Below are 13291 nucleotides of genomic sequence, written 5' to 3' on the forward strand. Positions count from 1 at the left end.
AAGCAGGAATATAGAGCTGAAAGAGTGTTTTTTTTTTCATGTAATGAGATTCCTGGAGTGGAGGTGAAAGGGTTGAACATGGGACTTGTCAGCTTAGTAAGGGCTCATGATTCAGCTATGCTCCCATTTTGCCTAAGGCTCTTACTGTGGAAAGAGGAATGTAATATTAGCCAACTGCTTCCTTGCCTCTTTAGAAGTAAAAACATGCTTATTGGTTTATCTGGGCCAATCCCAAAGGACATTGTAAAATATACCCTTTTTTCTTTGCAGTAATACATTTTAGCTAGTTTATTTACAGAGATAGCAGTCAGACAATATGCCATGATTTTTTTGGTTGCACTAATGCTTCTTTTGAAATGTTTAATACAGGACATAGGAAAAAAAAACAAATGGGAATAATATAGCAATACCTCTACGTGGATAGGTAATGAATGCATAATTTTTATATTGTTATAGAAATACTAAAGCAATCATACACAGACATACACACAGACCCACATTCAAAAACATTTTTATATAAGCTGCTGTAACAAGTTCCATTAATAATCTAGTGCAATCTCTAAATTCTCCAATTAACAGTCATATGATTAGCTTTTTTTCCACCACAGAGTGAGTTCTTATTGGGTGTTATGGGTTACTCTACTTAAAGAAGAATGTGCATTTAAGAATTAGACCTCTTTATTAAATATATAGAAAATATTTACTGAGAGACATATTGGGCTGCCATTGCCTTCTGAAAGGGCTAGTTGCATGCCTTCTCACCTGAAACAAGCATGTAAATAGTGCAGTCATAAGTGCTGATCTGCATACTCGTTCTGGGGAAGTGACTTATGCTCTGTACACACGATCTGGCTTTTGCCCGGCCAAATCACATCAGAATTCTGATAAATAGAACTTGTTCTATATCTAAACTTTGATGAAAAAACTCTGATGGGGCTACACACAATCGGAATTTCCGATGGAAAAAGTCTGTCTGACTTTTTCCATCGGAAATTTCGATCGTGTGTACGCGGCAATAGACAGTAAAGAAATCTTGGTCAGCTTGACAGCGCGGTAAGCAGAATTTTCTAGAGGAGTTCAGAAATGGCAGCCTACATATTTTTACAGTGCATGTTTCTCCAGTCATTAGTGGGTGCAGATGAGTAAACTTGAAAATATCTGCCATGACCTTGATTTGCAAGCATAGGAATTATATGCATGTTTATAGGGACCAATTCCATTAACAATAATCAATAGCAACCAACCATTTATCTGTATACCAACACATTCTACATTACTTACAAAGTCCTTAAAACCATTCACATACATCTTTGTCTGGTAGGCACTTACAGTATAAGATCCATGTCACTGCCATAAGGACTCAAAGGCAAATTCGGATGGATGGCAGTCAACCTACCAGAATACTGTTAGACAGTGGATGGAACTGGATAATCTCAAAGAAACCTAAACAGAGAAGGTGAGAACATACCAGGGTTTTTTTTACTAAAGGAATAGAGACTGTTCACCTATCCAGTTCATGTAGAGCTAATTCACACTAGCTTTGCATTCTGAAGAGGAATCTACGTTTGGATCGCTCTTTGGAGAGCATTTGATAGGCAGTGAGGAGAAGTTATATTGCCTCCTCACTGCCTGATTTAACCTCATGGCGTTGGCGCCTCCCAGCTCTTTAGGATGTTTATGACGCCGGCAGGTGGGGCGCGGCTTAAGATCACCTAACCGCCATGATTTGTTGTCACGGCAGTCACGTGGTCCGAAAACTTTCAGTAAAAAGACGGTAACTGTGCCGGGTGTGTGTAGCGCACTAGCTCTTAGCACAGGTGTATTGGGGCAATGAACGTAAATATGCTGCCTTTCTGTGCTAAGAACCAGGCACAAAAAGGTTGCATATTTGCTTATGGCCGGTGCCAGGGGTTAACAGTTCAACCCCTTGATTCCCGCCAACATCGCATGCATTGAAAACTGTTGCAGAACAGCACTATTGACTTGAATGAGTCATATCTGGTGGGCAGTAGTTCCTGCGAAAATTAAGGGGGGGTGCAGGTATATGTGTAAACCCTTGGTCACTGCCTCTGCAGCTAAATAGGGTAGCAGTTGATGGGTGGTAAAAGCAAGGCTCAGTCGTGGGGTTTTAACACCCTTCAACCACTAGTGTGACTGAGCTCTTCCTTTATTGACAAATGTGAAGCTCTGTTCATTTTAATCATCCAATCAAATGCAAGCAAAGTAAACCCAGCTTCACCTTATCATTTAGGCTAAGTGAACAGTCGCTATTATTTTTATTATTTATACATAAACTTTCCAAATAAACATTCACTTTGCTAGGTGAACAGTCTCTATTTATTTTGTAAATCATCCTCATCATCTCTATTCTAAAAGTGAGGCTAATTTAGTTTAGAATCGTCACACAATAAGTTGTGCGTGGAGAATAATAATCCAATTGTGTGAAAAGCAAATTCCTATTCGCCTATTTTATCTACACATGATTAGGTATTCAAAGTAAACTGGAACTTGCTTTTCACATGAGTGGACAATTGAAGTAAATATGACAAAATTGAACAAGCAGAAGTTAGAAGCTGATTGGCTACCATGCAGAGCTGCACCAAATTTTGCACTCTCTAGTTTTAGTAAATCAACCCTAATTTGTCTATCAGTTGACTGCCCAATTGTCCTAGGTGACATCTGAACCCAGAACTTATAGCAGCCAGACCAATACAAATATATTGATTGGTCACCATGACTTACAATGCATTGCCCTTTACTTTTTATACCCAAATATGTGTCTCATTACATAAAAAAAATGATGATCAATCTATGATGACCATGTTTTTGCTGCTGTGATTGGACAACCTATTAGTGGATGACTACTTTCATTCAACATGGTCCCACTGTATATGGGAATGTAGCCACCCTCTCTTGCTCACTCCCAAGATGGACCGAGGACTATGTACAAATTCCAGAGTTCATAGTTCCTAGTCCATCTCAGGAGCGAGCAAGAGAGGGTGGCTACATTCCTATATACAATGGAACTATGGAGAATAAAAGTCACCCTCTAATAGGAAGTCCAATCACAGCAGGAGCAAAAAAGGAATTTGGGGATTCGTGGGAGCCTGAGAGCAATAGAAGTTCATTTTTTTACTTTTTTTTTTCAAATCAGTTTAGTGTCACTTTAAAGGGAGAAAAAGTGCAAATACTGGTCATCATTAGAGCAGTGCACATGATCACAACAAATGCGCGCTGATCATTCCAAACAAACAGAAGTGAAGGGGAGGAGACATTCGGGAGCTCACAGAGAACATTACAAGGGGGCAGAAAAACACAAAAACAATTTCATGAAAATTAGATCTAAGCTGGTCATACATTATACAATTTTCTTATTCAATTTACTTTAGATTTACCTGCAACTATGTAGGGCAAGGGCTTGTCACAAAGTGACAAGTATTTAGGTTTTATCTGATATTATATGGAACAAAATAGAATGTGACCTCCATCCCTTAATTAATATTTCCATAAAACTGATTTATTTGCCCCCTTGGGGCCTTAAATGAGGCACAGCACATACAACCAATGAATAACTTCATAATAGCTTCCAACATTGTTGTTTAATAAATTAATGAATATTACATACAAAAAGAGGATACAGTTAACAAGCTGATTTGTAATGAATCCATATTCTTGCATTTCATACATAATTAAATATAATGTTGACCATATACAATCCAACTGGCAATACATGATTAAAACAAAAATTGTATCCATAAACTCAACACATTTCGTGACTCTTTGTTCACTCTTCAGGAGTACATGCATGTATAATATCTGGAAAATAAAACATCAGGCATGTAACATACCTAATGGTATCTCGTAATATATAGAGAGAGTAATTCCAACCTCATAAGCCGCCAGAGGGGCTCTGATACGTATGAGATACCATTAGGTATGTTACATGCCTGATGTTTTATCTTCCAGATACTATACATGCATCTACTCCTGAAGAGTGAACAAAGAGTCACGAAACGTGTCAAGTTTTTGAATGCAATTTTTGTTTTAATCATGTATTGCAAGTTAGATTGGTCAACATTATATTTAATTATGTATGAAATACAAGAATATGTATTCATTACAAATCAGCTTGTTACCACAGTATCCTCTTTTTGTATGCAATATTTATTCCAGCCTTTTTTAACCGGGGTGCCCAGGGACCCTGGGAGACCTTAATGTTTCTTCGGGGGTACCAAAAAATGTATCAAAAAATCTACACAAGATAACAGGTGAAATAAGCCTGCCTTTTAGTTACACAAAGCCACAGGTTTTCATTATGCACCATTACGACTTTCTAGATACTGCCATCCTAACAACCAATGACATCATCAATTAGTAAGGAGGATGTCTGTTCCCTCCACAGCATCCTTATTTGACCCTCCTCTGCCCCTATCCCTCAGCACTGGGGTCAAATTAGCTGACTCTTGAGAGAAATTGAGGGAGAAGAGAAACATTGGAATACCAGTCACTATCTGTGTGCAAAAGTGCACTTGTTTTGGAAGAATATTTTGCCTCTAATGTTGAGTGTCCTACATGTGGATGTTGCTGCATTGTGTAAAGATATTAGAATAGTTTTTTTTACTTTATAGAATGGGGTGCCTTGAGATTATCCATAATTTGTAATGGTGCCTTGAGATTGTCCATAATGTTTAAGGGTGCCTTGAGATTGTCCAGAATTTTAAAGGGTGCCTTGAAATTGTCTATAATTTTAAAGGGTGCCTTGAGACTGTCTATAATTTTAAAGGGTGCCTTGAGATTGTCTATTCTTTTAAAGGGTGCCCTGGGATTGTCCAACATTTTAAAGGGTGCTTGAGATTGTCCATAATTTTAAAGGGTGCCTTGAGATTGTCTTTAATTTTAAAGGGTGCCTTGACTGAAAAAAGGTTGATAAACACGAATGTATTTGTTTTTTGGGTGCCTTGAGATTGTCTATAATTTTAAAGGGTGCCTTGAGACTGTCCATAATTTTAAAGGGTGCCTTAAGACTTTCTATAATTTTAAAGGGTGCTTTGAGATTATCTATACTTTTAAATGGTGCCCTGGGATTGTCCAACATTTTAAAGGGTGCTTGAGATTGTCCATAATTTTAAAGGGTGCCTTGATATTGTCTTTAATTTTAAAGGGTGCCTTGACTGAAAAAAGGTTGAGACACACGAATGTATTTGTTTTTTGGGTGCCTTGAGATTGTCTATAATTTTAAAGGGTGCCTTGAGATTGTCCATCATTTTAAAGGGTGCCTTGAGATTGTCCATAATTTTAAAGGGTGCCTTGAGATTTTCCATAATTTTAAAGGGTGCCTTGACTGAAAAAAGGTTGAGAAACGCTAATTTATTAATTTATTGGATGCCTTGAGATTGTCTATAATTTCAAAGGGTGCCTTGAGATTGTCTATAATTTTAAAGGGTGCCTTGAAATTGTCTATAATTTTAAAGGGTGCCTTGAGATTGTCTATAATTTTAAAGGGTGCCTTGAGATTGTCTATAATTTTAAAGGGTGCCTTGAGATTGTCTATAATTTTAAAGGGTGCCTTGAAATTGTCTATAATTTTAAAGGGTGCCTTGAGATTGTCTATAATCTTAAAAAATGCCTTAACTGAAAAAAGGTTGAGAAACACTGATTTATTCATTTATTAAACAACAATGTTGGAAACAAGTTTATCATTGGTCGTATGTACTGTGCCTAGTCTAAAGTCCCAGGGCAAATAAATTGGTTTTATGCTCATGCTATATGGTGTTTTTTTTTTTAATCTAAAGGAAATTTGTACAAGATAATTGCATAATGTATGGCCAGCTTTAGGGCCATTAAGTAGTGAATGTGTATTGATTATTTTGAAGGATACAGATATAATTTAGTGTCACTTTAACATCATGTTCTCATGTAATCCAATCTAAAAAAATAAAAAAATAAAACCCTCATCAAAAAAAAAAAATGTGCTGATGAAAAATCTGATAGTGTTCTGAGAACAGCCTGCCTCCTCCAGCCTTGCTTGTAATCCTATTAGCAATACGTGACTGCTGAGGCTTTTGTGTGACTGAGGCTTGGTGTGAGCTATAGAGCAGGCTGTTGGCTGGTAATGAGAGTCACATCTGCATGGCTCTAGACTTGGAATAACAGTGAGACAAGATTTCCCCAGAGGATTTATTATTATTTTTTTTTAACATTTTTTTTTTTTGTTTAACCTCGATTCAAAATGCTAACAAGAATGCTAATAAAATCAGAATGACATGTAAAACCCTGTTGTAAAATGAATAAGCAGTTCACCTTCTGCTTGAGAACCAGATAGGAGCTTGTCATGCACAAGGTGTCTGTAAGTCTGCATGCATGTGCTATATATAGGTCCAAAGCTGTCATTAATGCACTGGCAGAGAGGAGGTGAAATCACATGAGCACAGTGTGCTTCACACTTCTACAAACACCCTTTTATTGCTTGTTTCTACCATTGTCTCCACAATAATCTAATACCACAGCAGCAGACATTCACACATTAAATAATTGGCCAATACATGGTTAAATTTCAATTCTACAAATGAGTAAAAACCCATGATTAGCAGATCCTGATACAGAACATGGAAAGGTCATATATCAATATAAGGGCTTCTATTCAGCTGCTCTTGTGCTGCATAATACACAATTGTTTGTATGATCTCCATCTCAGCGTGTAACCTTTCAATGTACAATAGATATGGCCATCTATGAATAGAGCTTTTTTTTTTTTTTATAGATCGGGGGACTTGAGAGATGGAATAAGCATCCCCTACTCCTATGTGGAGCTCCCTTCTAAGAGCATTCGCATTGCATTATGGCATGAAGAAGATAGGCTTTTATTAAGAAAAGAAAAAAATACATTTAATGGATGGAACGTGAAATGTGCTGCTGCACTGGGAAGGATCAAATGGCATGTTGTTGTTTGTCTGTAGATCTTTCTGCCTTTTGGTGCTTTCATGTGTATAGACAAGTATACTCTAGACATCAAGAGCCTATAAATAGAAAAGGTTAGAGCATTTTCCACTGCTAAATCAATAGAGCAAAATTCAGCTGAGGTGTCTTATTAATTATGAAACGACTCATCTGATGTACAGAACAGAAGCTCTTCTGCTCTGCCTTAATAATAATGCTGACCTTTTGTCCAGCAGAGCCTGCTTCCTCTCTCTGTTTTTATATTATTATTGTTGTTATGATTATTGTATTCTCTCTTTTCTCGCCTTGCCTTTTATCACCCTCTGCTGCCCATTTTATCCTTTCTTTTGCTTTTTTTTTATTTTTTATGTGTCGGTCCTGATTCTATTTTATCCATCTTTGCCAAATCCCTCTATCACCAGTTCTTCTATTCATAGTTTTTTTTTTATCTTTATTCTATCTATTTTTTTTAACCCCTTATATACCCATTTCTCCCCTCCTCTCTGTCTTATTTCTACATCTATTCATGTCTACTTCATTGGGGTACATTTACTAAAGGAACAGTGAATAAAGTGCAGCAATGTTTGGTTTCAGTACACAAGCAATGCAAAGTACAGACATACACCATTACACAATTTTTTTTTATACTAAAGCTGGAAAGTGCAAAATCAGGCTCACTTCTGCATAGAAACCAATGAGCCTCTAACCCCAGCTTGTTCAATTAAGCTTTGGTAATAAAACCTGGAAGCTCATTGGTTTCTATGCAGAAGTGAGACTGATTTTGCACTTTGCAGCAACCCCACAAGTGGGTATGTCTGTAATTAACAAAAAAATAAAAATAAAAAGGATTGCTGCTTCCACAGCATTGCACAATAGCACAAGCCAAATATCGATTTTTGTTTCCAATTTAGGGTGCAGTTTAATAATAAAAAATAAAAAAAAGCTCATTTTGTTATTGAAAATCTTTCCGTCAAAAGTGACATTTTTTTTTCTAGTTTACTGATGTAACTTTGCTTTTTTGTTTCAAGACGTGTAAATCAAAGGTGTTGTTGTGCTAAACGCATATAGGCTGCTTACTTTGCAATGGAATAAGGGAATTTTCCCACAGACCTTACTGAATGGGAATGGTGAAATTTCACTTTACCAAAAATACACAATCACATGCAAGGACAATTATATATATATATATATATATATATATATATATATATATATATATATATATATATATATATATATATATATATATATATATATATATATATATATGGATATTTATCTCTCTCTCTCTCTCTCTCTCTCTCTCTCTCTATATATATATATATATATATATATATATATATATATATATATATATATATATAGATATCTATATCTATCTCTCTCTCTCTCTCTCTCTCTCTCTCTCTCTCTCTCTCTCTATATATATATATATATATATATATATATATATATTGCTGGCACATGATAGGATGATGGAGAGCTTCACCACATCCACTAAACTCTGGGGAAAAATCCCTTGCAAAGTCAACAGTCTTTGTCCTTAGTAAATCAACTCCTTAAAGTGCATACAACTACACCCTATTGGCTGTGGATCAATCAACTCCTTAAAGTGCATACAACTAAACCCTATCGGTTGTGGATCAATCAACTCCTTAAAGTGCATACAACTACACCCTATTGGTTGTGGATCAATTACTAAAGAAGAAAAGACTGCTCACATGATCACTAAGCATAGTAAATAGGGGATAGCTAAGTTCACTTTATTATATTCAAATCCCTTCAAACAAAAAATCCTGTTTATTTTTTATTTTTCCTTGAACATGATTGGGTATTGAAAGTGATTACAGCTTCACCTTATTCGTTGTGACTCAAATTAAAAAAAAAAATGTTAACATGTTAAAAATGTTAAGATGTTTAAGCTTAGTAAAAAAAAGGGAAAGTTGTGTTTACTTTATTCATCCAATCACCTACAAAAAAATATCCTGTTTTTGTTGTTTTATTGTTTTGTTTTGTTTTTTTTCCTTGCACATGTTTGGGCATTGAAGAAAGTGAACACATATCCAATCACTGTGGTTTAAGAGGACTGCTTAGTTGAATGTTTACACACAGCAAATGTTTACTGTGTTCAGTGAACATTTGGTAAGTGAATATTCTTTACTCCTTTACTAAATCAACCCTAATAATTTGGTAAAATGAACAGCTTCTTACAGACGTTTATTATTCAGGCTATTTTATTTATTTTTAAATTAAGTTTAATGTTCACTGAGCTGTGTTCACTTTAATCATCCAATCACTTGCAACACTATTCCTGTATTTTTTTTATTATTGTTTTATTATTTCTACAACTCTAATGAATATTCAAAGTAATCATCCAATCATTTGCAACACTATTCCTGTTTTTTTTTTATTTTTTTTTTATTTCTACAACTCTATTGAATATGCAAAATAAAACAGCTTCACCTTATTTACTAAGTTTAGAAAAATACTGTGAAGAGTGAACAGTCCCCATTCCTTTAATAAATCAACCCCATTAGACTCTCACTTTGCTGAGAGAACATTATCTATTCCTTTAGTAAATCACCTCCAATCTCTCTTCCTTTCTCTTCCTCCCTTTTCTCTCACTGTTTTTTTTTTTTGCTTTTTTTAAAAGTTATTATTCTCACTTCCTTATGTCTTATCCATATCAAAATCTCCCTCCAAAACCTGTTCTACTCGATATATCCACGAACATTTCAAGTATACAGCTTTGAATATTCAAGTAATTACCAAGCTCCTAGACAAACCTGCTTTAGATAAAATACAATAACTCTCTCAAAAAAATAAAACACTTCATAACAAATATAGAATTATAATAAAAGACACATCCTTTTGAAACAATAATTTTATTTAATATTTTGTACTATACTTTGTAGCAAATATCTCTTTTTTTTGCTGATTTGAATTTATAATAAACTTTATTTTTAAATTACATTTATTTAGTTTAAAATCAAGGCTCTCTTTTATTTCCTCTTATGTCAAAATCTCTTATTTTTATAACTATTTTTTTTTTTTTTTTAACGGTTATACATTTATACCCCCATTTGTGGTTTACACTGTCGGATACGTAAGTAATATGTGTAACACCTAAACCAAGGAGAATAAGGAAATAAAAGGCAGTGAACTTGGAAATATATCTTGGCAACAGCAGATAAAGCTAAATTCCCTCAGCAGTCCATACACCATACTTGGCCACTCAGAAACTCAATCATCCGTCCAAGCATTCACTCTACTTAGTGTTATCCTTGATAGACTTCCCGTTGCTCGTAGGCGGAGCTATGTTTTCCTTGGTTACATAGTTGCATTGTAATGAGGAAATCATGGTTCTGCGGAGGAGGGGTTATGGTGAACAATAGATTGCTATTTGACCATATGTTTCACATGTGAACATCTACAGCACATCATCCATATTGTGACAGATCCCGTGGCTTATATTCAGCATGTCGTGATTTATTGAGAGTCGAGCCCGCTTTCATTTCCTCCTTGGATTATTATTATTATTATTGTTATTATTATTATTATTATTATTAGTTGGCCCAGGGCCTTTCCTGAGTTTCTTTTGCAAAGAAAAAAAGGGCTCAAGGTTTTCTATTTTGCTATTTGAGGATGTAAAGCTGAGGTCCGGTTTTGGCTGTTGTTGCTCACTGTTTGGTAACATTTGGCAAACAAAAACACAAAATAAATCATATAACTTTTTTTTTCTTTTCCACAATCCTAGATGATTATTTTTGAACGTCACAGAGAACACAACGTCCCCGGAGAACGGATAGATACTTCCTCTAGAAATCCAGCAGGTGGCGGTAGTGAGTGTGGATTCCTGAAACTTTGGGTCTACTAGAAGATCCAGGTAAGTAGGGAGGAGAGAGACACCATGAGCAAAGGCAGGATGGCAGTGTGGAAAGGTCTGGGGCTGGCTGATCCATTAGATCCACCACACATTTGGAACAAGCTGCCTTCAATGTTGAGTTTTTTGGAATCCTTTTTCAGTTTCTCCCACATGTCTGACGCCCCTTCATGACAATCTGCGAGCACTGTGACAGCACAGACGTGAAATTCATTCCAGTATCTGAATGGGATATAGTAAAGACACGTGGTTAGTTCAACCCTGAAAAGGAGCCAGCTACAGCGAAAGCACAAGCAGCTTGAAGAGTCAGAAATAAGGTGGTTGCCATACCTCAAAATGCTAGTTGCTTGATCTTCTGTGGCTTCTATGCTTCCCAAGCCACTGTCCTGAAAGCAGGCAAATCAGAAGTTCTGATTTCACTTACTGCATGCTTGTTTGGGGTCAGGCACTCAGAAAATATCCAAGTCAGAGACAGACAGTCAACTAGCATTTTCAGAAGCTCAGCAAGACAACTTATATCATTTTCTGAAATCTGCGCATGCTCAGTGCGCCTTAACAGCTGCAAACTTAGATTGTGCTTTGACCCACCTTATGTTAAATCTGACATACATACAAAGAGATCTGTACCTGCCCATCCCTCACTTAGTTTTTCAGGAGGTTAGAATAATAAATATATTGAAAATATGCATAAAACACAAATAAAACGCAATTGCTAGAACATGCAATAATGAAAACCCTTTCCATAGAGGTGCAAATTGTGTAATTTGAAAGAGGGTATTGATGGGTGTTGGGTAAATCATAGCTAAGTTCCTTCAAAAGAGATTCCAGAACAATTAGCAATGTGTATATTTTGGCTGATCACGTCCATTGCGGTCAATTTTAATTGGGATAATTTGACCTATTAAACAGCTTAGGCTAAATGTACCTGTCTGCAAAAAAAAAAAAAAAAAAATCTATATCTATGATACATGGAATCGAATTTCATGGCACCCTACTACTGCTCAAAGGAGGCTCAAATACTTTACTCTTATTTAAAAATTTAAAAATTGTGCCTTCTATCTATAAAACTATATTCTCTCTTTCTCTCTCCCTCTCCCTCTCTCTCTCTCTCTCTCTCTCTCTCTCTCTCTCTCTCTCTCTCTCTCTCTCTCTCTCTCTCTCTCTCTCTCTTTCTCTCTCTCTCTCTCTCTTTCTCTCTACATATAGTGTATGTGTTAAAATTATTTTACAAGTGTTGCTTAAAAAATGTAATAATAATAATAATAATAATAATAATAATAATAATAATAATAATAATAATAATAACAATGATAATAACAATGATAATAATAGTAATGATAATAATAATAATAATAATAATAATAATAATAATAATAATAATAATAATAATAATATAATAATATAAATGATTACTATTATTTGTATTATTATTTTTATTATTATTATTATTATTATTATTATTATTATTATTATTAGTAGTAGTAGTAGTAGTAGTAGTAGAAGTAGTAATAGTATTATTATTATTATTATTATTATTATTATTATTATTATTATTATTATTATTATTATTATCATCATCATCATCATCATCATCATCATCATCATCATCATCATCATCATTATTATTATTGTTAATATTATTATTATTTTTAATAATGATAAGAATCTTCATCTATTTATTATTATTATTTGTAGTAGTAGTGTAATATATTACTTATAGCATAATAGTAACATCAATAATAATAATAATAATAATAATAATAATAATAATAATAATAATAATAATAATAATAATAATAATAATAATAATTATTATTAATCTTTGTATTATTATTATTATTATTATTTTTTTTTTTTTGTAGTAGTAGTGTATTATATTATTCATAGCATAATAGTAACATCAATAATAATAATAATAATAATTATTATTATTCATCTTTGTATTATTATTATTTTTTTTTGTAGTAGTAGTAGTGTATTATATTATTTATAGCATAATAGTAACATCAATAATAATAATTATTATTATAATTATTCTAGTAATTTTTATTGTTATTCTTTTTATATTGTCAGTGATGAGCTGAGTTATGTCACAACAGCTCCCCACCATATCGATTGTTTAGAGGATGTACTTTTCTAATGACAGCAGAGTCATAGCAGCTGCCATTTTCAGCATCTCCTCTAAACACGTGGGATTTCCATCAATTGAGATTTATCAGCTTAGATCAAACGTGCCTGGTGTAGAATTGTGTATGCACACTTCTATTCCCACAGGGGAACATATATGTAAAATAGATCAGTGACCCGGTGCTTCCCTTCAAGTGCAGATCTGAACCCAGCTCATGTCTCCCCTCCTTCCCTGTCTATGTAGGTGTGTGTGTTGCTCTGTCTCTGTGTGTCTGTTTGTATGCTGTGCCAGTGATTGCTTTGCCCCCCGACAGACCTTACTATGTGTTGTATAGCAAAGCAGCT

General features: G+C 34.5%; 1 protein-coding gene across 1 annotated transcript in view; it reads right to left on the reverse strand.

Moving 5' to 3' along the window:
* Positions 1 to 9972: 9972 nt before the first annotated feature.
* NRN1 (neuritin 1) overlaps positions 9973 to 13291 on the reverse strand; it is a 10121-nt gene continuing 6802 nt past the window's right edge. Inside the window, exon 3 of the mRNA XM_040353670.1 lies at positions 9973 to 11041. Coding sequence (XP_040209604.1) covers positions 10810 to 11041 — 232 coding nt within the window. The 3' untranslated portion in view covers positions 9973 to 10809. The remainder of the gene's footprint in view (positions 11042 to 13291) is intronic.

The sequence above is a fragment of the Rana temporaria genome, chromosome 5 (genome assembly GCF_905171775.1).
Source record: "Rana temporaria chromosome 5, aRanTem1.1, whole genome shotgun sequence".
In the NCBI taxonomy this organism is placed as follows: Eukaryota; Metazoa; Chordata; class Amphibia; order Anura; family Ranidae; genus Rana; species Rana temporaria.